Source organism: Halichoerus grypus, chromosome 11 (assembly GCF_964656455.1).
Source record: "Halichoerus grypus chromosome 11, mHalGry1.hap1.1, whole genome shotgun sequence".
In the NCBI taxonomy this organism is placed as follows: domain Eukaryota; kingdom Metazoa; phylum Chordata; class Mammalia; order Carnivora; family Phocidae; genus Halichoerus; species Halichoerus grypus.
In genome coordinates this window covers 10,816,529-10,842,799 of record NC_135722.1, presented here as the reverse complement: position 1 = coordinate 10,842,799, position 26,271 = coordinate 10,816,529, and the positions used below count along the sequence as shown (strand labels likewise).

The 26,271-nt window shown below is 39.3% G+C and overlaps 1 protein-coding gene across 1 annotated transcript; it reads left to right on the top strand.

The window, feature by feature from the left end:
* The first annotated feature begins 833 nt into the window (after nt 1–833).
* MS4A14 (membrane spanning 4-domains A14) lies at nt 834–24,861 on the top strand. Its single transcript, XM_036110623.2, has 6 exons — nt 834–971; nt 3,129–3,257; nt 5,786–5,836; nt 8,642–8,791; nt 12,108–12,206; nt 22,822–24,861. Exons 1-6 carry the CDS (start codon nt 834–836, stop codon nt 24,859–24,861), a joined length of 2,607 nt encoding a protein of 868 aa, XP_035966516.1.
* The last annotated feature ends 1,410 nt before the right edge of the window (nt 24,862–26,271 follow it).

Genomic DNA, 26,271 nt, shown 5'->3' with positions numbered 1-26,271 from the left:
ACCTTTGTGGTTTGATAGTTAAAATTATAACAAATACAGGACTATAAAGGATTAAATGTGGGAAGCAAAATTCCAAAAGGCACTTTCTGTTCTTTTCATTGTACTTGCTTAGTTTAAATCAGGAAGGCTTTGAGCAGCATTAGCTTTACCTGTCTTTCTGAAAGCTAAAATATTCTCTATTAAAGTGGCAACTACATCTGGTCCTATACCTCCTTAAATATGGATTTTGACACTACAAGGGAATAGGATTAAACAGCAAGTGAGACAATTCATCAACAAGTGGGAAACTCCTTTCGAAAGAGGGTGGAAGAAACACAAATTTTAGAGACAGGTGGAGTTTGCTTCCTTTCCCAATCCCTTAGTATGTTACCGTGGGCAACATAGTCTTTCTGTACCTCAGTTTTGGCACTATAGAATTGTTAACAGGATAAAGGTTAATAGATACCAAAACAAAACACTGTCTACGGTACCTAGAACATAATGGATATTTCATAAGTTTCAGTTCCCTTATATCTCATGAACATAGGTACTGGGATTTGTTTTCATGTACATCATCTATTTATTTTGTCTTTACCACCTGCTTCTAATCAAATTGACAAGAAAGGAGGTCTTATGAAAAACCAGATTGATCCTTTACCAGGATCCAGGGCCTGGATATGCTCTAGAATTCTAAGACTCTATGACTCAATGACTGTGATTCTGTGGTTCCAGGAGTGAGGAGAGCTATCACTAAGGCTCATTGGTAAGGACTCCATGTGAAACTGATGGAAGACCATGATTTTAGCGGCAATGTTCAATCACTCACTCTTCTAACAGAGTTCTACCATTGAATCATGGAGTCATCATCCGAGGTCAAAAGGTCAACCCAAGTCATCACTATACAACCAAATGATACAGTACTGACTGCATTTCCGTATGAACCTCATACCTCTCTGTTGGATTTCCTGAAGGGAGAACCAAAAGTCTTAGGGGTAAGTCCTCTCCCATCCGTGGGTTTTCCTGGAAGGGAGAAAAGAAGATATTTTTCCAGGTGTGTCTGCATGGGTGTTTTTTCTGGAAGGGATTTGATTCCCCTTCTTTTCTCTTACCTTTTGTCTATAGTGTTTCCTTCTTGATTAATCATAAAAACCTCTACGTCACTTGCTTGTACAAATAATTTGATCTTCAGTAGAAGAGCCAATATGTAGCCAATAATACCATTTCCCTAGATTTTGATTAACAGGAGAAATAAAAGTTCTGCTTAGAAATGCACACAGTGTGCCTTAGAAATGTCTTATTTATAAGCATGTCTTAGAAATGCTTCTGGGGGCTTATTTAACTCTGAGAAATAGAGTGTTTGTTTGTTTGTTTATGTATTTATTTAGAAAGCATCTTTCTTTTTTTATTTAAATTCAATTAGCCAACATACAGTACATCATTAGTTTCAGATGTAGAGTTCAGTTAATCATCAGTTGCACATAACACCCAGTGCTCATCACATCACCTGCCCTCCTTAATGCCCGTCACCCAGTTACCCCACCCCCCCACCCACCTCCCCTCCAGCAACCCTCAGTTTATTTCCTATTGTTAAGAGTCTCTCATGGTTTGTCTCCCTCTCTGATTTCTTCCCATTCAGTTTTCCCTCCCTTCCCCTATGATCCTCTGCGCTGTTTCTTAAATTCCACATATGAGTGAAACCATATGATAACTGTCTTTCTCTGGTTGACGTATTTCACTTAGCATAATCCCCTCCAGTTCCATCCACGTCAATGTAAATGGTAAGATTTCATCCTTTTTGATGGCTGAGTAATATTCTATTATAGATATAGACCACATCTTCTTTACCCATTCATTTGTTGATGGACATCTAGGCTCTTTCCACAGTTTGGCTATAACTTCCTAACACTGAGGAAATCCTGGGGCTATTTCTTTTTTTTTTTTTTTTTGAAAGGTATTTTTTTTTTTTTTTAAAGATTTTGTTTATTTATTTGAGAGACAGAGAATGAGAGAGAGAGCACATGAGAGGGGGGAGGGTCAGAGGGAGAAGCAGACTCCCTGCCGAGCAGGGGGCCCGATGCGGGACTCGATCCAGGGACTCCAGGATCATGACCTGAGCCGAAGGCAGTCGCTTAACCAACTGAGCCACCCAGGCACCCCTGGGGCTATTTCATGAGGAGTTTGTACTGCTCTCTGAATCCTAGCAGAGAGGATGCCTGAAACTGGTGTAATTTTTCCAAATATTTTATTGAGGAGGTGACTTCAGGGTGTGGTGGCACCTCCCTTGGAGCTAAAAGCCATTCATGGAGAGGTTAAACTTCCCTTTTGTGCTGTTATAGGCATTGGGACTTCTTTGAAAATTATATTTAAAGCTCCATAGTGAGCCACAAGGTAGACAAAATATTTTTCAATCATAAATGTACCTAAAGGAGGGCTGTACACACAGTTTTCATCCCTGGTACAAGAGGAAAATCATCACTTGTGGTGCAATGCTGTAGAGTTGTGGCCTGGGGAAAAACCCAGAATGCTTGAGGAGAAGCTCTGTCCTGAGAAGAGCTGCTAACCCCAAGACCACCATGGTGCAGACTCCTAACAGGCTGATAAACCCACTGGATTACTCTCACCTCTAGGCAGGCCCTTGCCTGAAGAGCAGATGAGACATAGAACTCACCCCAGCTTCTCCACTCTAGATCAGCAAACTTCAAACTTTTAGAGAAATAGGCTGAGCTGTAACTCCAAAAGCATATATTGGATGTGGAAAATGTGTGTGCTGGGGGGTGGGGATAAAAGTAGGATGCTGGAGCTAGAAAAGGAAAAAAAGGTAAGGGTGAATAGTTTGCAGTCTCTGTCCTCAAGAAGCTTGCAAGTTTACAGTTAAATCTGTCTGGTGCAAGGTAAATTGGTAATACAGGGGATGTAATAGGTAGTGCAGGATGAGAGTGAGGAATGTGAACTTGCAGGACCCATGTAAGTGTGATGAGGAAAGAGACAGTGGACTTTCTGCAAATCTAAAGGCAGTTGGCACACAGAAGAGGAAGGCATTCACGTGGAGGGAGGTGTGACATAAGCATAGCGGGATGCCCCAGGGATCTGGAAGAGTCCAAAGAGGCTGGGGCACTTGTGATCTCATGGACCCATTTCTTTCCTCACAGGCTATCCAGATCCTGCTGGCACTGATCATTGTGGGCGTCGGAACTATATTTGCATTTAATTACATCAATTTCTCCCAGAAATTTCCCCTCGTTTTCCTCACAGGATATCCGTTCTGGGGAGCACTTATTGTGAGTACTGTCAGTTAGGAGCTTTTGACAAATTACAGTCAACTGGTTTGAACTGCCTCAGGTTCTGGAATAATGAATCCCATGAATATGGTCCCCAAGGAGACCAGATAACCAGTCCCTTCTGTGGCAACAGGAGTGACTCCATTTGGTCATTGTATTACCATCATTGCAGTAACAATGCTCTTAGGTGTACAGTGTTTAAAAGTTTCCAAAGCCCTGTGTGTAGAATAAGTCATTTGCTCCTTACTACCAATGGGAGATCAGATGGGCAAATATCCTACCTTCTCCTTTGCAAATACAGAAATGGAGTTTGAGAGTAGATAATTTTTTAGTGTAGTTGACACACAATGTTACATTAGTTTCAGGTGTACAATATAGTGATTTGACAAGTTTATACATTATGCTAGTTCACCACAATTGTACCTACCATCTGTCGCCATACATCTCTACTACAGTATCACTGACTGTATGCCTTATGCTATGCCATTTATTCCCATGACTTACTTATTCCATAACTGGAAGCCTGTTTGTCCCTCTCCCCTTCACCCATTTTCTCCATCCCCTACCCCCTCCCCTCCGGCAACTCTTAGTTTGTTCTCTGTATTTATAGGTCTGAATCTGCTTTTTGTTTGGTCATTCATTCTTTTTAGATTCCACATATGTGTGAAATCACATGGTATCTGTCTTTTTCAGTTTGACTTATATTAGCATAATACCTTCTAGTTCCATCCATGTTGTCTCAAATGGCACAATCTCATCCTTTTTATACCTGTGTAATATTCCACTGTATATACCACATCTTCCTTATCTATTTGTCTATCAATGGACACTTAGGTTGCTTCCATATCTTGGTTATTGTAAATAATACTGCAATAAGCATAGGGGTGCATGTATCTTTTTGAATTAGTGGGTTTTTTTGTTTTCTTTGGATAAATAATCAGTAGTGGAATTACTAGTTCATATGGCATTTCTATTTTTAATTTTTTGAAGAACCTCCATACTATTTTCCACAGTGGTTATACTAATTTACATTCCCATCAACATTGCGTGAGAGTTCCTTTTTCTCCACATCATCATCAACACTTATTATTTCTTGTCTTTTTGATTTTAGTCATTTTAACAGGTGTAAGGTGATATCTCAATTATGGTTTTGATTTGCATTGATTAATAACATTGAGCATCTTTTCATGTGTCTACTGGCCATGTGTATGTCTTCTTTGGGAAAAATGTCTATTCAGGTCGTTTGCCCAGTTTTTAATCAGATTGTTTGCTTTTTTTGGTGTTGAGTTGTGTAAGTTCTTTATATATTTTGGATAGTAACCCCTTATTGGATATATCATTTGCAAAAATCTTCTCCTATCCAGTAGGTTATCTTTTAAAATTTTATTGATTGTTTCCTTCACTGTACAAAAGCTTTTATTCTGAGTTAGTCCCAATAATTTTATTTTTGCTTTTGTGACACCCCTGCCTTAGGAGACATGTCCAGAAAAATGTTTCTATGGCCAGTGTCAGAGGAATTACTGCCTATGTTCCCTTCTAGGATTTTTATAGTTTCAGGTTTAGGTGTTTAATCCATTTTGAGTTTATTTTTGTGTATGGTGTTAGAGAAAGTGGTCCAGTTTCATGTAGCTGTTTAGTTTTCCCAGCATCATTCATTGAAGAAACTGTCTTTTCCCTATTGTTTATTCTTACCTCCTTTGTCACAGATTAATTGAACATATAATCATGGGTTTCTTTCTGGGCTCTATATTCTGTTCTATTAATCTATGTAACTATTTTTGTGCCAGTACCATACTGTTTTGATTACTGCAAGTTTGTAGTATATCTTGAAATCTAGAACTGTGATACCTCCAGTTTGTTTTTCTTTCTCAAGATTGCTTTGGCTTTTCAGGGTCTTTTGTGGTTCCATACAAATTTAGTACTTTTGTATTATTTGTTCTAGTTCTGTGAAAAATGCTGTTGGTATTTTGATGGGGATTACATTGAGCCAAGACATGGGAGCAACCTAAGGGTCCATAGATAGGTAGGTAGACTCTTTACGTTCCAGATAAAGAAGTGGCTGAGATAACTATAATAGATTCAAGCCCCCACATCAACCTTTAGAGAGTTCTGCCATGAGAAAGTCTCCTTCCATTAGCTAGAGCAGACACAGCTCACCCATCCCTTCCCTCCACCAGGCCCAGAGCCCAGAATTATCTTTCTATTTAGAGCCCAGCAAAACATCTGGGTGGTATGTTTGGGACCTTAAGGAGGGGCCTGCCTCTTCCAGCTGACCCTGGCAAGAGGGGTGTTATTCAGTGCTAAGTATGCCCAACACAATATTTCATCTTACATCAGTGCCTACTCTTCCTCCTTGATGCTCAGATGGAAAGACTATTTGGTCAAGGAGATTCACAGACATATCTACTACAATAATCTCCAAAGGAAATTATAATATATAATATTGCAATATAATTTACTTTGGAGATTATATTACAAGGGAGTCAAACACATCTCCTGTTAACTTTTATTTCTTTTCTTCTTAACAGTATGTTATTACAGGATACCTCACAGGAATCAATGACAAGGAAAAATGTCTGGTAAGTTACTTTTGTGACTTCTATGTAATTTATGACTTTCTACTTGTTTTACATCATCTTTGTATGTAAAGCCTTTAGTAAAAAAGGATCTCCCAAGAAAATCTTTAGACATCAAATTTGCAGTTCAGGGCATTCCTATTTGCCAATGTCACCCCTCTACTAGTTCCCATTTCCCTGGTCAAGTAATCTGAGAGTTACTTGTTGGAATCCATTCTACATTCCTCTAACTCAGTGGTTCTTAACTGGGAATAATTTTGCCTCCTCCCCCAAAAATATCTGACAGTATCTGAAGACATTTTTAGTTGTCACAACTGGGTTGCAGGGTACTATTGTTACCTACAGGTAGAAGTCAGGAATGTGTCTAAACATCCTAAAATGCACAGAAAAGTCTACCATAACAAAAAATAAATGATCTAGCCCCAAATGTCTGTAGTGCAAAGTTTGAGAAACCCTACTCTAACCAAAACCAATCCCAGGATCACTGCAATCTCCCTGCCCCTCACCCCTGCCAACAGAAGCTTTTCTTTGGTACCTGCTCAAAGTCTGAAGGAAAGAGTCTGATATTGATGCCAGATCATTCTGGGATGGAATCAAGGCTATCACTCATTGCTGTGTCAACTTGAAGGGAAAAGTACTTACTTCAAAGGGTTATTCTGAGAATTTAGTAAGATATTATGTATAGGGGCACCTGGGTGGCTCAGTTGGTTGGCTCAGGTCATGATCTCAGGGTCCTGATCAAACCCCACATTGGGCTCCCTACTCAGCGGGGAGTCTCCTTGTCCCTCTCCCTCTACCTCTCACCCCTGCTTGTGCTCTCTCTTGCTCTGTTCTCTCTCTCAAATAAATAAATAAAATCTTTAAAAAAAAGGTATTATGTATAAAAGATACTTAAAAGTTTGTACTCCCTTCTAACAACTCATTTTTTTTTTAAGGCTCTGGAGATAAAAGGGTTCTCTTAAAGCCATTTTAACTGTATTTTTATGGTCCTTTGCCATTTTCCTCTAGGGATAGCTATAGACCATAGGAAAGCTCTGAGGGGATGAAAGCCACCGTCTCTCTCTACCTGTAGAAATAAATACAGACAATGCAGATAAAGCCTAAATGCTGTTCTTCTCTCCATATCAATTCCCTTCAGAGCTGAGGAATAAACTAAGGATAGGCAGACCGACCCCTGACTTACTGAGATCTACACAGACAAAGGCAGGCAAGACACCACGGAGGCAGGACACTGAATTGGGCATCGGGAGATCTGGCTTTCCATCCCAGCTCTTACACCAACTGCAGGATTACTCACAATCATTTAGTCCCTGAACCTTATTCAGCTGTAATGTGGGGATAACAACCGATCTGCCTACATCACAAAACCATAATGAGGGTCAGATAAGACAAAGGCTGGGGGCGCCTGGGTGGCTCAGTCGGTTAAGCGTCTGTCTTAGGCTCAGTTCATGATCCTAGGGTCCTGGGATCGAGCCCTACATCGGGCTCCTTGCTCAGCCAGAAGCCTGCTTCGCCCTCTCCCACTCCCCCTAGCTTGTGTTCCCTCTCTCACTGTCTCTCTCTGTCAAATAAATAAATAAAATCTTAAAAAAAAAAAAAAAAAGACAAAGGCTGGGCATATTCTTTGTAAACCATGATGCCCAATACATATGGGGGATTGCTTACTTAGAAATCTTAGTCCATTAAATGTCCTATGGGAGCCAGAACAGAGCCCAGAAAGAGCAAAGGACTGAGGATAGAGATAGAATATCTGTATGTGCCTGTGCATTTTCTACCAAAATGCCTGTCTGTAGTAAAGACCTGTGCTTGGGGTAAGCATTTGTCATAGGTATACTTCCAAGTCCTGCCACACTAAGCCACAGCTGCTCCCGGATAGGACGGGCTGTGTAGATGCACCACTGCTTTACGCATCACAACAGGCATACACAAGCAAGATACAGTAGCATCTACTGAATTGAGATATGAGGCTTTTCTTTGTTTTTCATCTAAAAAAGCAATAGCAGTGCTGGGAGTAGGTATGAATAAGACAGTTCCCCCTTCCTGGCGTTTTCCTTTCCTTTAAAGAGTGAGTGAAGGGAATTTGGTGGGGCAATCTGGACTTTTTATAACTTCCATGTTGAGACACTGAAGCCAAGAATGGAAATCATTAAACCCCAGTCTAAATTTGTTGCCATCAGTAAATATTTTAGTGATTTGGTTGGTTACTGTTTGAATCCCTGGGGGAATGAATGTAAGCCACACAAAGGCAGGACCTCATCTACCGTGTCGATCTTTGTGTCTCATGGGCCTAATGCAGTGTTTGGACACATAGTTGGGGCACACTAAACACTTGTTAAAATAAATGAATAATTGGATACTGCCCTAAAATGATGTTATTCTCATTTTTGGAGGTAAAAACTGAGATTTCCAAGAGATTAAGTTACCTTGTACAAGGTCCTAGTTCAATAGGACTCAAAATCAGGTCTAATTACAAGGCGAAGTATCTCCTAACACACCATTTTGCTTGTAGATTACGAAAGACCATGCATTAGGAGAAAATGAAAGTTTTCTCTAGCATTAACCATAGAGCACTCCTTCTTCTCTACCTGTTCCCTTTCTTGGCTTCCTGGCTCATTCTAAATCTTAGTCTTTTGACTTCAATGAATCGGTATTTAACTTATCATGCCTTTCAGACATACTGACCTGATGGAGCAATTCATCCCCGCGGGCTATCTGGAAAGACAAAGGCACTAAGAATGTCTTACAGGGTATTTTTGGTTCGGTTTGGTTTTTATTTATTTTAATATTATTTTAAAAACTATTTTTCAGGGACAAGGTGTCACGGCCATGAACGTGGTCAGTTCCTTGGTGGCGGTGGCCGGGATTACTCTAACCATTATCAGCTACAGAGACCAGCACAAGTACTGCCAGATGCCTTCCCTCGAAGGAATATGTGTTATAGGGAGAATTCTTTTCAATGTAAGTGGTCCTACTCTGTGTGGTGAATCTGTACAATCTTACTTGAACTATGTTAATGATGCATCAATTCATCAATGGAAGTTGAGTTAGCATTTGAGCTGACTGTTGAGAAGTATATTGTGATTCAGGATCTGAATCCTGGTTTTGTAAGTTCTCTGAGCCCCAGTTTTCTGTGTGTGGAAAATGAAGATGATAAGAATACAACCTGCATTGGGTTGTCATGAGGATTACTTTTTTTTTTTTTTTTTTTAATTTCTTTATTTGAGAGAGAGAGAATGAGAGAGAAAGCACATGAGAGGGGGGAGGGTCAGAGGGAGAAGCAGGCTCCCTGCCGAGCAGGGAGCCCGATGCGGGACTCGATCCAGGGACTCCAGGATCATGACCTGAGCCGAAGGCAGTCGCTTAACCAACTGAGCCACCCAGGCACCCGTCATGAGGATTACTTAAATTAGAACACTGCCTGGCACAGTGTGAACGGTCAATAGGTTTGGCTATTACTATTAGTACTGACATGGATTGGATTAAATTTTACCTTTAAAGAATTAGTGAGGAACAAAATGACCTAAATCGGGGCACCTGGGTGGCTCAGTCGGTTAAACGGCTGCCTTTGGCTCAGGTCATGATCTCCATGTACTGGGATGGAGCCTGGCATTGCATCAGTCTCTCTGCTCAGTGGGGAGTCGGCTTCTCCCTCTCCCTCTGCCCCTCCCCCAGCCTGTGCGGTTTCTCTTGCCATCTCTCTCTCAAATAAATAAATGAATAAAATCTTTAAAAAAATAAAGTTTACCCAATTAATACTAAAAAAAATATAGTGGGAGCAGATGTTTGAGCCACTTAATAAAGTATTTTAACAATTTTAGAACATAAGGCATTTATACACAAATGTAGCAATTTTATTCATTACAGCAGATGAGATATATCGTTGCCAGGAAATACAACTGTAGGTGTAATTTTCAGTATTTATCTAATAAGCATTCAATGACATCATTTTTATGCATGTCAATGACTACAAAAAGCCTTGCCCTTTACTTCCCCAAGTAAATCCTGGGCTTTCATTTTATTTCTGTCAGCCACATCTTGAAGGCTCGGTCCTAGAATGTTAATGAGATTTGACCTGTTTGGATGGAAGTGAAAAAGAATCATGGGAAATTGTCTCCCCCAATAAAGAAGTAAAGAGAAAAGAGCTATCAGTTCCTGGATATGAGATTTTATTTAATCCTCACAATCACCCATAAAAGCGAGCCTAAGAACACTCTCATATGTTCTGAGATAAACTCCAGAATTAGACTCAAAAAAAGTTACTAATGAAAGCCAGAAAACTGTATGAGGAATACAACCCTGTCCTAATTGGGCCGAGACATACAACATTATAATCCATTACTCTTTTTTCTAGTGGATTGGAGATCATTACTGTACATTATGTTAGTATGTATCAGGAAGAAACTGTATGCTGAAAGATTTTTGACTGTGCATGGATGGCAACTGCAGGATTAGTTTCTATATACAGAATCAGGGAGAATCCGTTCCAAGATCTCACATGTCTGACTCCACAATTCCTTGGTGTAATTTAAATGTCACAAATAAGTTTTAAAAAAAAAAAAAGCCACAGTCGTTAAGCGTCTGCCTTCGGCTCAGGTCATGATCCCAGGGTCCTGGGATCAAGCCCCACATCGGGCTCCCTGCTCGGCGGGAAGCCTGCTTCTCCCTCTCCCACTCCCCCTAGCTTGTGTTCTCTCTCTCGCTGTGTCTCTCTCTGTCAAATAAATAAATAAAATCTTAAAAAAAAAAAAAAAAAAAAGCCAGAACAGTGGGCTCTAGACATCTCATGAATGGACCCCTGTCTCAAAGATAATCCACTGTCTGCACTATGGCCAGAGCCATCGTTTAAAAGTGCAAATCTGAGCACATTACGCAATGGCTTCTTGTGGAACACAGAATTAAGACCCAAATCTTAAAAGGCTTACAAGACTCTATAACACCTACCTTGCCTACCTTTCCAACATTGTTCCAGGTCTTTATCCTTCTTACTCCACACATCCGGGACTTCCTCAAATTCCTTAATGTGTTAAATACCCGCTGCCCCAGGACCATAAGACCAGCTTTCTCTTGCTTCCAATGTTTCCCAGCCTGGTGCCTACCCTTTTCCACCTCCCCAATTAAAACTCCTCCTCGTTCTTGAACCTCAGTTTAAACTTCACTTCATTGAGGAGTCCTTCCTGATTGCACCTCTACCCCTCTCAGTGCTGGCCTGTTTGGATCTCCCATTACAGTAGTACATAGCTCCTAATACTTTTTCATGGCACTTGTTCTAACTTAGTTAAGTAAATAATTGTCTAATTATGTCTAGTGCCACTGTTTGCCTCCCTTATTACGATATAAGTTCCACAATGACCAGGAGCAGGTCTGTCTTGTCCAACAGCAAATTTACGGTAGACGCTTCATACATTTCAGTTTTACCAACAAATAGGGGAATACCCAAGCTTCTGAATGTGTTGCAGGGAAACCAAGGTTCAGACAGACTGTTACTTGGCCAGGTTAAGTGTGGCCTGACCACAACCAGCTCTTCCAGTCTCCCCAGCCCAAGCTTTCTGGACACCATGCTATTTCTTACTCTGCTTTTTTGATCTATTACCTTAAAGCAGTATGCAAAACAGCAATCTGTGGGCTATATCCAGCCTGCAGATATGTTCTATTTGGTTCACACAAGTGAATGAATAGCTGGAAAATTTCACAAAAATATGCATATCCAGGAGCGCGTGGGTGGCTCAGTCATTAAGCGACTGCCTTCGGCTCAGGTCATGATCCTGGGAGTCCTGGGAGAGAGCCCTGCATCAGGCTCCCTGCTCAGTGGGAAGCCTGCTTCTCCCTCTCCCACTTTCCCTGCTTGTGTTCCCTCTCTTGCTGTCTCTCTCTCTGTCAAATAAATATAAATAAAATCTTTTTAAACAATATGCATATCCAGCTTCCTTGGGAAAAAAAAAAAAACATCATGGGGCGCATGTCCCCACGTGGCAACTATTGTTCAGAACTGATTAATGGACACATTCTAGGAATACCCTTATTCTCTACTGTCTCCCTCCTAACTGTTCCACTCATTTGGGATGGTTGCCTAGCTCCTATAGGCATTGGAGTTTGTTTTCTCTGCTTATCAAAAAGACGTAAGATGAAAATTGTTCAATCACTGATGGCTATGGAAGCATCTAAAATGTGGATTTTCCCCTAGGTGGTCATACAGCGTAAGTAGTTCTTGGCTTATATCTTTAATATGATACAGCTTTCATTCCAAATGCCATATATTTATCCTCATTATCTGCAGGGAATTTTGTCAGTCTTACTGATCATCAGCATAGTAGAGCTCAGCATCGCTGTGACTATCGCCTCCTTCAGAAGCAAGTGCTGGACAAACTCTGATGAGGTGCGTTCAGTGTTGTTTTAAGAACGGGTTCCCACTGGGACACTGCAGGATGACCTCTGGTCTATTAGTTGCCCGAGCAGTATTCTCAGATGCTGAACTAAAACTTCTAAGGTGAAGAGGGTCAAGGAGAGATAAGCTTAACATTGATGGCTCACTCCACACTTTGAGAAAACTATGCTTCTTTTTCCTGCCCTCTACGGTATCCAGTAGACTCTGTTCAGACATAGCTCCTTATCTCCCTGACAAAATATATGAAGAGAAGCGAGACGTAGAGTTAATGGGAACCCATATTACTATGTCATGGGGAGCTTATACCTGGGCCATAAGGGTGTATGAGACAATCCCCTCACCAGAGGGGAAGCAGAGAAGAAAAATATTTAACAGCGATACTCATCAAAACTATCAAGACTCCCTTATTTTACCTATGAAAGAACTAAAGCACAAAGAGTACCCTCTCCAGTGTCATAGAACATCATGGTTCTGACTAAAATAATGAGGCTCCAGAACCTGCTCTCTAAATTCCAAAAAACAGTTCCACGCCCTGTGTTATGTGGAGTTTTTTCTTTTTTACATCAATTTTATAGAAGCATAATTTACTAACAGTAAAATGCACCCATTTTAAGTGTACCTAATTCAAGTTTAGACAAATTGTAAACACCTGTTTAGCTACCATCATAATCAAGATAGAGTGAATTCCTGGGGCGCCTGGACGGCTCAGTTGGTTAAGCGTCTGCCTTCGGCTCCGGTCATGATCCTGGGGTCCTGGGATATAGCCCAGCATCGGGCTCTCTGCTCAGCGGGGAACCTGCTTCTCCCTCTCCCTCTGCTGTTCCCCTTGCTTGTGCTCTCTCTCTCTCTCCTCAAATAAATAAATAAAATCTTAAATATATATATATAGTGAATTCCTATCATCCCAAAAGATTCTCTGGAACCTCTTCACAGTCACTATCTCTGTCTTGATAGTTTTTACTTTTTCAAACTTCATATACATGGATCATAAATAGTACTTTTGTGTCTAGGCTTCTTCCACCAAGCAACATATTCATGAGCTTCATCCATGATGTTGCATGTATCAATACTATGCTCTTTTTATGTGAGGGTTTATGTGAGGGTTTATGTGAGGGTACGTCACAATTTGACTATCCATGTACTTCCTGATGGGCATTTGGTTGCCATGAACATTTGAGTTTATGTCTTTGTGTAGACATATGGTTTCATTTCTCTTAGAGCATCGTATCTAGGATTTGGTTGCTAGGTCAGATGGCAAGTGGATGTTTAACTTTGTAAGAAAATGTCAAACAGTTCTCCAAAGTGGTATATCATTTTGCATTCTTATCAGCAATATGTGAGAGGTATATAACATTGATGGTTCACTCCACCCTTTGAGATAACTATGCTTCTTTTTCCTGTCCTTTCTGCTATCCAGTCATCTCTGTTCAGACATAGCTCCTTATCTCCCTGCCAGGTTGCCCTATATAATCACCAACACTTGGAATTGCCAGTTGTATTAGTAATTTTGCTCTTCTAGGGGGCACATAGAATTTCATTGTAGTTTTAATTTACATTTCCCTGATGACAAATGAGTTTTTTGTGTGTTTATTGTCCATTTGTATATCTTTTTTTTTTTCTTTTTGGAGATGTGTCTGTTCAAATTGTTAGCCAACTTTTATTGCATTATCTTATTGAGTTATAAAAACTTAAATGATTCTTAATACAAGTCCCTTTCTGAGATATGTGTATTGCTACTATTTTTCCCAGCTTTGGCTTGCCTTTTCATTTTCTTAATAGTTTCTTTCAAATAACAAACTTGTTGAAGTCCAACTTATGATACATTTTCTTTTATAGTTAGTCCTTTTCGTGTTCTAACAAAGCTTTGCCTATACCAAGATTGTAAAGATTTTCTTCTCTATTTTCTTGTAGAAGTCTTATAGTTTTAGCTTTTGTGTTTAGGTCTGTAACAGATTTCAAGTTAACTTTTACATATTATATAGCTGTGAGGTAAGAAGTTCATACACCCCCCCACCATGGAGATATTCAGCTATGCCGATGCTATTTGTTGAAGATGCACTGTTTTCCCCCATTACCGTAGCACCTTGGTTGAAAATCAATTGACCTCTTATTTATAGGTTTCTTTTGGACACTATTTTGTCCCATTGATCTGTATGTCTATCCTTCCACATATTCCACACTGTCTTAATTTCTGCAGCTTCAGTATAGGAACCTTTATTTATTGTGGTAAAATATACATAACATACGATTTATCATTTTAGCCATTTGTTAAGTATACAATCCAGTGGCATTAAATATATTCAGAATGATGTGTAACCATCACCATTATCTATGCCCAAAACTTTTTTATCACCCCAATACAAACTCTGTACCATAAACATAACTCCTCTTTCCTTCTCCTTCCAGTCCCTGGTAACTTCTAGTCTATTTTATGTCTCTATGCCTACTTTCCATTATCTACTGATTATTCTAGATAATTCATAAAAGTGAAATCATATAATACTTGTCCTTCTGTATCTGCTTTACTTGACTAAACATAATGTTTTCCAGGTTCATTCATATTCATCTATAAAAATTTCATTCCTTTTATAGATGAACAGTAGTCCATTTTTGTGTATATTCTACATTTTGTCTAGCCATTCATCTGTTGATGGACACAGCTTTTTTGCACCATTTGGCTATTGCGAATAATGCTGCTAGGCACACTGGTATACAAATATCTGTTCTAGTCAATTCTTTTTGGATATATATATATATATCTAAGAGTGTGATTCCTTGGGTCATATGGTAATTCTGTATTTAACCTTTTGAGAAACTGTAAAAATGTTTTGACAATGGCTGCATCATTTTACATTTAAAATCCATCAGCAGTGCACAAGGGTTCCAATTTCTCCACATCCTCGCCAACATTTGTTATTTCCTTTCTTTTCATTATAATAACCATCCTAATGGGTATGCAGTTTTAGATATCTCATCGTGATTTTGATTTGAATTTCCTAGAATTAGTGATGTTGAGTAGCTGTTCATGCACCTCTTGACTGTATATCTTCTTTGGAGAAATAGCTATATAGTCCTTTGCCCATTTTTAATTGGGTTGTTTTTGTTGTGGTGGTTGTTGTTAAACTGTAGGAGTTCTTTATACATTCTAGATATTACCCCTTAGTATATATATGATTTGCAAATATTTTCTGTCATTTTGTAGGTGGTCTTTTCCTGTTCTGGCAGTATTTTTCGATGCATGACAGTTCTTAATTTTGATGAGGTTCAGTTACTACTTGTTTCTTTTGTTGTCTGTGCTTTTAGTGTCATATCCAGGAAATCACTGCCAAATCCAATGTCATGAAGAATTCCCTCAATATTTTCTATGAGTTTTATAGCTTTGGCTACTTTTAGCATAAGATCTTTGATCCATTTTGAGTTCAATTTCATATATGGTGTAAGGCAAGGCTCCAAATTCAGTTTTTTGCATGTGGATATCCAGTTTTCCAGCACTATTTGTTGAAACTATCATTTCCCCCACTGAATGGTCTTGGCACTCTTGTCAAAAATCAACCTATGATGGGTCATCTGGGTGGCTCAGTCAGTTGAGCAGCTGCCTTCAGCTTGGGACATGATCCCAGGGTCCTGGGATCGAGCCCCATGTTGGGCTCCCTGTTCCTCGGAGAGCCTGCTTCTCCCTCTCCCTCTGTCTGCTGCTCTGCCTACTTGTGCTCTCTATCTCTCTGTCAAATAAATAAATAAAATCTTAAAAAAAAAATCAATCTATGAGGGTGCTTAGGTGGCGCAGCTGGTTGAGCATCTGACTGGTTTCAGTCAGGTCATGATCTTGGGGTCGGGGGACTGAGCTCTGCGTCAGGCTCCATGCTCAGGGCAGAGTCTGCTTGGGATTTTCTCTCCCTCTCCCTCTGCCCCTTCCCATGCACTCTCTCAAATAAACAAATTTTTAAAAAAACCCATCTACCATACATGTGAGGGTTTATTTCTTGACTCTGTATGCGACTCCATTAGTCTGTAGGTCTGCCTTTATACCAGTACCACACTGTCTTAATTACTGTGGTTTTGTATTAAGTTTCAAAGTTGGGAAGTGTGATTTTTTTCAACATTATTCTTTTTCAAGATGTTTTTTGACCATTTGGGTCCCCTGGAATTCCATATGAATTTGAGAAATGATTTTGCCCTTTTTGAGAAAAAGGCTGTTGGAGTTTTGATAGGAATTGCATTTAAGCTGCAGATGGCTTTGGGTGATATTGGCATCTTAACAATGTCAACTGTTCCTATGATGAACACGGGATGCCTTTCCATTTATTTAGACCTACTTTAATTAATTTCAGCAATATTTTGCAGCTTTTAGCACAGAACTCTTCCATCTCCTTGATTATATTTATTCCTCAGTATTTAATTATTTTAGGTGGTACTGTAAATAGAATTGCTTTCTGAATCTTCTTTTCAGAATGCGTATGGCTGGCATACAGCAACACAACTGACTGCTGTGTGTTGGTCTCATATGTTGTACTTTGCTGAATTTGTTTATTAGTTCTAATAACTTTCTTTGGTTTCCTTGTCATGTTCCCTATATAGGATTATGGCATCTGCTTCACTATTCATTTCCAATTTGGATGACTTTTACTTTTTTTTCTTGTTTAACAGTCCTGTCTAGAGCTTCCGCTACAATGTTGTGTAGCAGTGGTGAAAGCGGTATTCTTATCTGATTCTTGATCTCAGGGGGAAACATTTCATGCATGGTGGGTTTCTACATTCTCCCATAAATACCATTGTTTTTAAATATCAAGAAAACAAAATAAACCAAAAAACCCAAAAAACAAAAATAGTTGGAAGTTGAATAATTTTCTCTAGAAGTGGTTTCAGCTAGTATGGGTTGAAATAATGGCATCTAGCCTCTGTGCCTACACATCAGTGATCAGAAGCAGCAATCTGCAATAAGAATACAGAAACCTGATATTTGAGGTGCCCCTGGGTGGCTCAGTCGTTAAGCGTCTGCCTTCGGCTCAGGTCATGATCCCAGGGTACTAGGATCGAGCCCCGCATCGGGCTCCCTGCTCTGCAAGAAGCCTGCTTCTCCTCTCCCACTCTCCCTGCTTGTGTTCTCTCTCTCGCTGTGTCTCTCTGTGTCAAATAAATAAATAAATGATCTTAAAAAAAAAAAAAAAGAAAGAAACCTGATACTTGGAAGACATGATTCTAATTGCCCACCCTGGCTCCAGCAACATGGGTTGCCATCTCCCATGTCAGGGGCTCGGAGTGGGAGATAAATAGTCACTACCATGCTGATGGCTTAAATTGACTGACATAACCTATGAATTTACCAGCCAACCTTTCCTCTGGAAGCTGCAAGTGTTCACATAGACTCCAGAGTTGCAAAGTAGTTATTTCAGAGTATTTCTGCCAGTACAATTGTTGTCTAGCTGAACAGACAGATTCCAGGAGCTTCCTATTCTGCTTTCTTCTCTGATGTTCCCCTAGAATAATTCTTAAAATCAGATAGTGTAAATCTTCTAACTTTTTTGTTTTCAAAATCATTTCTGGCTGTCCTACATCCTATACATTTTCATATAAGTTTTAGAATTAGTTTATCAATTCCTAAAAAATGTTACTGGGATTTTGATTGGAGTTTCACTAAACTTATAAATGATTTAGGAAAAATTTACTTATTAGTAATATTTAGTCTGCTTGCCCATGTCATAGAATACGTCTACATTTTCTTACATCTCCTTTCATTTGTCTCAGCAATATTTTGTAGTTTTCAGTATATAAGTCTTTTGCATATTTTGTTAAATTTATCCCTAAGTATTTCATGTTTTTTCTTGCTATCATACATATATTTTAAAACTTTATTTTCCTAACATCCATTCCTACATATAGAAATGTAATTTATTTTTATATACCGGTATACTAAGACTTTAATAAACTTATTAATTCTAGTAGCTTTTGTATAGATTTCCTAGAATTTTCTAAGTAGATAATGGTTATACCAGTAAATGAAAACATTTTTATCTGCAAATTTTATTCTTTATTTTTCTTGACTTATTGTACTGTGTAGAGCCTCCAGGAATTTTTTTTTTTTTTAAATGCTGAGTATACCCAATCTTTTCTTGTTCCAAACCACAGATTGAAAAGTTTTACATTTTACCCTTAAATATGATGTTACCTATAGGTTTTCATAGACTAAACTTATCCTCATTTATAGAGAACATTTTATCATGAATGAGTATCAACTTTTATAATTTTTCATCTCAAGCTTGCATTTTTTATTATATTATCTGAGCCCAGGTATTTGACGTATTGTTCTTTTCTTGATACAACCACAGAAGAGTATGAAACTTTTTAGGAGCAATATTAAAACAAATTACTCACACTGAATAACTATTCAATTTAATTCCACAAAAAGGGCTTTTTAATGGCATAGCAATGTGCAAAGTACAACAGAGAATGCTAAGGTACTATGCAATATGCACCCTGATCTCAAGAAGAAGAAAGGGAAAGGGAACTCTTAATATTTACAGGTCAACTTCTCTGTGCCAATCACCATGCCCAAAGCATTATTTTATATAGTCTTCAGTCACAGCCACCCTGGAGTAAGGTGTAACCACTAATAAGTGGTTATTATAAAGAAGCATGTATTAGAAATTAGAATAGATTAGATGGAGAGAAAAGCACAGGACCTGGAATTCCACTGCAGTATATACTCCTAGCTTCACAAGTTAGTAGCTCTGTGACACTGGCTGGAACCTCAGTTCTCTCAAATAACCTCATAGGAATACAATAACTATTACTTGAGATGACTTTGGAACCTTGTCTAGCACCTGGTAATCACTGATGAATACACTTAAAATCCTGAATAAAGTTAAAGAAATTATAATTCATGGTTCCAAATCTTTTAACAAATGAAAAAATTACTATTCAAATGAAACAAAAGTTTGAGGGTGAGTAAAAATGCAGAAATGTCCCCTAAAGTGCTATTAATCCTCACATAAATAGCCTTCCAATGGCGATAAAATATAGATGTGAAAACAAATTAGGTGGGGAATGACAATGTGTAGTATAAGAGAACATGAAGACTCATTTTAGGCCAGCCATCAATCAAATAGGTAAACATAATTAGGTCATTTAATCACTCAGAGTTCCAATCACTTCATCAAATAGAACAAGTAGTCTATTCTGACTCTGTGGATGACCTTAGAAAGGTCTGTGTCCACAGGCTGACAAGACTCAGTAGATTGGTCTGTAATGACAACCCCTCCCCCCCAAAAAAAAGAAAGAAAGAAAGAAAGAAAGAAAAATTGTGAAGAATGGGAAGCATTGGCTAAAGGTGGTATCAGCTGCTGTCATTTAGTTGTTTAAAAAACTTTTTAAGCTCAAGCTCAAATTTCCTGGCCTAGTGTCTTGGTACATTCATGCTGCTATAACAAAAATACCATGGACTGGGTGGCTTGAATAACAAAAATTTCTCAGAGTTCTGGAGGCTGGAAGTCCAAGGGCAGAGTGCTAGTCGATTCAGAGCCTGGTGGGTGCCCACTTCTTGGTTCATAGATGCTATCTTCTCATTGTGCCTTCACAAGGAGGGAAGGGAAAAGGCATTGTCTGGGTTTCTTTTTATAAAAGTACTAATTCCATTCATAAGGGCTTCACCCTCATGATCTAATCACCTCCCAAAGGCCCCACCTCCAAATACCATCACGGTGGGGATTGAGTTCAACTTATGAATTTAGGGGGAACACATTCAATCTGTAGTATTCCATCCCTTCCCGCTCTCCAAATTCATGTCCTTTTCATATGAAAAATATATTATTTCCATGCCAATAGCTCCAAAAGTTTTATCTTGTTTCAGCATTAACTTTAAAGTCAAGTCCAAAGTCTTATCTAAATATCACCTAAATCAGATAGGGGTAAGACTCAACATATGATCCATCCTGAGGCAAATTCCCCTCTGCTTGTGAACCTATGAAACCAAACATGTTATGATACCAAAATTCCAAAATACAATGGTGCATTCTTCCAAAAAGGAGAAATAGGGAAAAAGAAAAATAAAGTTCAAGTCCCAATTAAGTCTAACACCTAACAGGGCAAAACAAACCTTAAGGCTCACGAATAATCCTCTTTGGCTCAGTGCTCTGACTTCCAAGCTCACTGTGGGGGTGACATCACCCCTATGGCTCAGCAGGAAGGCCCCACGGTAACTCATCACCTGAGTTCTGCCCCTGCAGCAGCTCTCTTCCTGGGTCCTCTGGCTCTCCTGGGCTGGAGTCCCATGTCTGTGGCTCTTCTGGGTTGGGGTCCCAAGCCCATGTCTCTGTCAGGCAGCACTATCTTTTGAAATCTCAGTGGAGGTGGTCATGATCCCATGGCTCAGCTGGTCGCAGCCCATGCAGCAGCTCTCTGCAGTGGCCTACCTCTGAGACACTGAGAGGGGGCATTCTGGCTCAGCTTGAAACCAGAGAGGTGGTCTTATCCTTTGAAACCATTCTTCTCCCAGGGCCTTTTACTCTGGGCCCATGATAGGAGTGGCATCCCTGACGCTCTCTGAATCACCTCTGGTGTCATTCTTCCATTGTTTTGGAGAATAGGTTCTGGCTATTGTTGAGATGGCTGACCTATACCAATTTCTTCATCAAACAAGTCACTTGGTCATGCTCCTAGTGTTCTCATTTTTTGCAATATGGTTAGACTGGGAATCTTCCAAGCCATTAAGTCCTGCTTCATTTTTGCTTAACAATTCCATTTTTAAATAATTTCTCTCTTCTCACATTTTACTACTAGCTGTCTGAAGGAGCCAAGGCTCACTTTCAACACTTTTTAGAAATAGCTTCAGCTAAATTTTATTATTTATTTCATAAAATACTTATTATTAATTATTAATATTATTTACTACATGAAATTTCATCATTTCATTCACTATTGCAAGTTCTACCTTCCATAAAACACTAGAACACAAATACAATTTGGCCAAGTTCTTTGCCACTTTATAGCCACAATCACTTTTCTTCTAGTTTCCAATAACATATCCTCATTTCTGTCTGAGACCTCATCAGAATGACCTTTATCTTTCATATTTCCACCAACATTTCATTCAGGATTACTTAGGTATTCTCTAAGAAGACTGAGGCTTTATCTATGGCTCTCCTTTTTTCTTCCTGGGCCCTCGCCACAACTGCCCTCAACAGTCCATTCACAGCAATATAAGCTTTATCTAGTATGCACCTCCAGTCTTCTCCAGTCTCCAAACATTACCCAGTTCCAAATCTGCTTCTACATTTTTAGATATTTGTTACAGCAGCACTCCCACTTCTTGGTATCTATTTATGTCTTAGTCCATTTGGGCTGCTATACCAAAGACAGAGTGGCTTAAACAACAAATATTTATTACTCATAGTTCTGAAAGCTGGGAAGTCCAAGATCAAGGTCCTGGCATATTCAGAGTCCTGGTTCATAGCTGGTAATTTCACTGTGTCCTTGAATGGAGTAAGGGGCAAGGGAGCTCTTTGGGGTCCTTTTATAAGGGCACTAATTCCATTTACAAGGGCCCCACAGCCCCATAATCTAATCTCCCTCCCAAAGAGTCTACCTCTAAATACCATCACATTGGAGATTAGGTTTCAACATATAAATCTGGAGGGACACAAAGATTCAATTTATAGCACCTAGCATAATATCTAACAATATCTAACTGCTTACCATCTGCCATCACACAATGCTGCATCATAACCTGGTGTTTTGGTATCCACTGTTTCTTTCTACCTGGATTTCAACTCTTATCTTACTTCATCTGATCTTTTTGCCTAAGGAATTCCTACTCATCCATCAAGACATGGATCAAATAGCACTCCTCAATGAAGCATTTCCTGGCACTCAAAATTAGGTCATCTTTTACATTCCCATAAAGCACTTAGTATCTATTTCTATAATAGCATTTGCTAAATTGTATTGCTATCTATTTATATCTTGGTATACTTACCATTGTGAACACCTTATAGATGAGACCTACATCAAATTATTTTTTATCTCCAGTATCTAGTTCATCTAGTAGGTGAACAGTAAACCATTATAAAACTGAATATATGGGGACACCTGGGTGGCACATTAAGTTAGACTTAGTGTTGGACTCTTAGACTTAATGTTGGACTCTTGGTTTCAGCTCAGGCCTGATCTCAGGGTCATGAGACTGGGGAGCCCCACATTGGGCTCCACACGGAATCTGCTTGAGTTTCTCTCTCCCTCTTCCTCTGCCCCTCCCTACTGCTCTTTCTCTTACTGAAATAAATAAATCTTTTTTAAAAAGCCAAAAAAACTGAATATATGAATACCAAGTGGATCATTTTAAATTTCTGAGACGCCTTATAATATTAAGTATGGAAAGAATATTTCAGACAATCTTAATCAAATGCCCCTTTTCAATATTTGAGATAATAGTGGGTGATGACTTGTCCAAAATAAAACCAATGAGTTGATGGCAAAGGCAGTGCTAGTAATGGTATCTGTTTTCTGACTCCTTGTGAAGGCAGAGATGAAAAATCATTTGGGAATACAAGAAGAAAAGAACATCAAAAGTTGGCTGTTACATTAATGTTTTCCCTACCCCTTGGTTTTATAGATTGTATTTTTCTTGCCTTCGGATGTTACTCAAGATAGTGAACTATCTGCCCCTGAAGAAAATGCTGCAATACAATTTGAGCTTCAAGAACAGTCTTCCACTGATGATTCAACAACAAACAAGCAACCTGTTTTCATTGGAGGCTATACTTTCTTCAAGTTAAGAATCTCCAGAAATCCTGTAGCCTTTCAACATTCAAGGAGGAGAGGCAGCAATATTTACTATACATCTTCTGCATCTGTGCTAGATGAACATAAAAATATCCCTCCACCTTCACAACATCATGAAAAACAAACTAAGCTGAAATCTTTGTCTCCCACATCAGAGAAAAAGCCCACAGAAAATACTCCATACATTGAACAACTGAAAGACGAAGACCTAAAATCTGCCATTGCACAACCCCCAAGAAAGCAAACCCAAATGGTGCAGTCCCTAGCTCCACCACTCCAAGTTTTTCCATCCTATTCTGTAAAAAAACTCCAAATGTTACCACCCAAAGACTTGCTGTCCCAAGCTCTGCCAGTACAAGCCCCAACACCCTATGTCACACAGCCTCGTGGCCGGACATCGGAAGACATGCCATACCAAGACATATCATCCCAAGACACACAATCCCTAGACATTTCATCTCAAAATGTACCATACCAAGATATGTCATACCAGAACACACCATCTAAAAACATGGCATCCCAAGACATGATATCCCCATATCCACCATCCCAAGGCATAACTAACCAAGATCTGCTTTCCCAAGTACCAGCTCTGCCAGCACAAGTCGTGCTATTTGAAGCTCCAACATTCCATGCTGCACAGTCCTCTAATATAAAACGCCTAGATCAGCAGTCCCTTCAACATCAAAACCAGCAATTTATGCAAGTAGCATATCAAGACATGCAATCAGAAGTCAAGTTATTGACCCAAGAATGGAAATCTAAGGAGGAATTCCACAGCAGGAAATCCTCAAAGTGGCAATTCCTAGACTGGCAAAACAAAAATCATCCATCTCTAAAGTCACATAATTTAGAGCAGCAAAACAAAGCCTTGCAATATCCAAAACAGAAATCCCCAGACCTGCAAATTCAAGGCCAGCAATCTCCAAAAAGGAAATCCCTAGACGAGCACATCAAGGACTGGCTATCCCCAAAGAGGCACTCCATAGATAAGCAAATCCAAGTTAAGCAAGACAGACAGCAATACCCAGATCAGCAAGCTGAAGGCCAGCTAGCTCAATGGGAACAACCCAAAAGGGAACAAATCCCATATGTACAAGGTGAAGATCAACAGGACAAAGAGAAGCAATCCCCAAAGAAACAACACAAAGATAGACAAGATAGAGCTCTACAGGTTTATAAGGGACAATCCCTCATGAAACACACCCAGCAAGCTGAAGACCTGCAGGTCCAAGAGCACCTACATCAAGATGGGCAATTCCAAATCCAAGAATATCAAGGCTGGCAATTTTCAGGCCAACAATCCCAAGACTGGAGAGTTCAAAGCTGGAGAAGCAAAGATTGGAAAGTGCAGGAAATGCAAGTAGATATGCCACATTCCCTAAAGTGGGACTCTCAAATCCTGCAAACCCAAGATCTATTAGAGAAAGAATCCCTAAAGCAGACAGCTCTACAACAGGAAGCCCAAACTGTGCATGCCATAACTCGACATCAACAATTACAAAGCATTCCATTTCAAGACAGTCAGTATCAAGATAAGAACCAACAAGACCTTAAATCCACAGATATCCAAAAAGAAGATATGCAAATAGACACCATGCAAACAAGAGACAACAAACCAAAAAACATGAAACTTGAGAGCCAAGACCTATACAACCTGCAGTCAGAAGACAAAAAGCCAGATTTTAATTGTTCCTCCCGCCAAAGCTCAATACAAGACACACATTTCACTTCTACGTCTGATATAAATTCAGAACAAGATGTGCAGAAAAACATTTCAATTTGCTCAACTTCATACCAAGAAGATACTACTTTAACTTCTACCTCATGTTACCCAAAAGACCAACGGCAATCTGAAGACTCTGACTAACGCAAAATCTACCCAAATGCCACACTGCTCCTAATTATGGAACCAAAATAAGGAAAAACAATATAGTCTCCTCCAACCTATGTTCTCAAGTATAGTTGCTACCTTATTCACTCAGCAGAAAACAAAGGTCATGCATAACACTCAAAGGATTTGTCCTTAATTAAAATAAAATGGCAACAAATATTAATGCTATATCAGAACTTTCTGGGTTTGAAGGAGTAATTCACATTTAAACTCTGTTACCAGTGTGAGTGTTTCAATCTATGATCACCAATTCATTTTACAGCTGAATACATTTTTTACTGAAGCATAGTTGACATACAATATTAGTTGCAGGTATACAACGTAGTGATCTGACAATTATATACATTATGAAATGCTCACCACAGTTAAGTGTAGTTACCGTCTGTCACCATACAAAGTTATTACAATATTATTGACTATATTCCCAATGCTGTACTTTTCGTCCCCATGATTTATTTTAAAACTAGAAGTTTGTACCTCTTAATCCCCTTCACCTATTTCACCCACCCCCCCAAACCACCAGTTTGTTCTCTATTTATGAGTCAATTTTTGTTTTACAGTTTAATATTTAATGGACCTACTTTTCTATGGTGCTAAAATTCCTTGCCTCCTCCTCTATGTATTATAGGGGCTCAGTAAGTCAACCAGGAAGAAGTCTATGTAGGCTCTCAAAGGGCTCAAGAACCAAGAGTCAGTGAGAAATAAAAATCAATCCCACTGCTTTGCTGTTTCCAATCACCCAAGTTACTCCTCCATCCACAAATCTATGTTGAGGATATATACTCTAAGTTTGTTCTGTTATTAATGAGATATAATGTGGCAATGGGTAGACCGTAGTGTATAGGGAGAGAATAAAACATACCTAGGGACGGGAAAGTAGGAGGCAGGGAATGGCAGAGATGCAGATGTAACAAAGTATGACAAACTGTGATATATTGAAGTTCTACTCACTTCCGTAAGCCTGGACTCACTTCTAATTTATCAAACCTTATGACCTCAATGGTCAAAGGAAATTGACCTTTGGTAGTCAGTTTTGTGGTCAAAAGCCATCAGTCACCCTGCATCCTCCAAGGCTAATAACATTTTTTCAATCCTCTTTCTCCTCAATTTCTTAAATACATTTGGAGTTGTTAACCATCCCTTCTCTCTGCAATTTTCATCACTCTTGTTGGATTCTGCATTTTTCTTCCCATTTCAAAAAGTCTAAAATAAGTGTTTGCAGGGATCTCTCTTCATCTTCCTCCTTTTTTGAAATCACATACACGCTTATAGTTCTCTCATGTCCTCATGAATAACCCCAGACCGTGTCATACCTATTTCTTCAGCAGAATTCCACACAAAGGCTTGCTTTGAGTGGGCGTTCAGTCATTTTTAAAGACATAAATT

Coding starts and splice junctions, on each gene's coding strand:
- MS4A14 (XM_036110623.2), top strand. CDS start 834: ATGGAGTCATCATCCGAGGTCAAAAGGTCAACCCAAGTCATCACTATA. Junction 972..3,128: donor GAGAACCAAAAGTCTTAGGG/GTAAGTCCTCTC, acceptor CTTTCCTCACAG/GCTATCCAGATCCTGCTGGC. Junction 3,258..5,785: donor CGTTCTGGGGAGCACTTATT/GTGAGTACTGTC, acceptor TCTTCTTAACAG/TATGTTATTACAGGATACCT.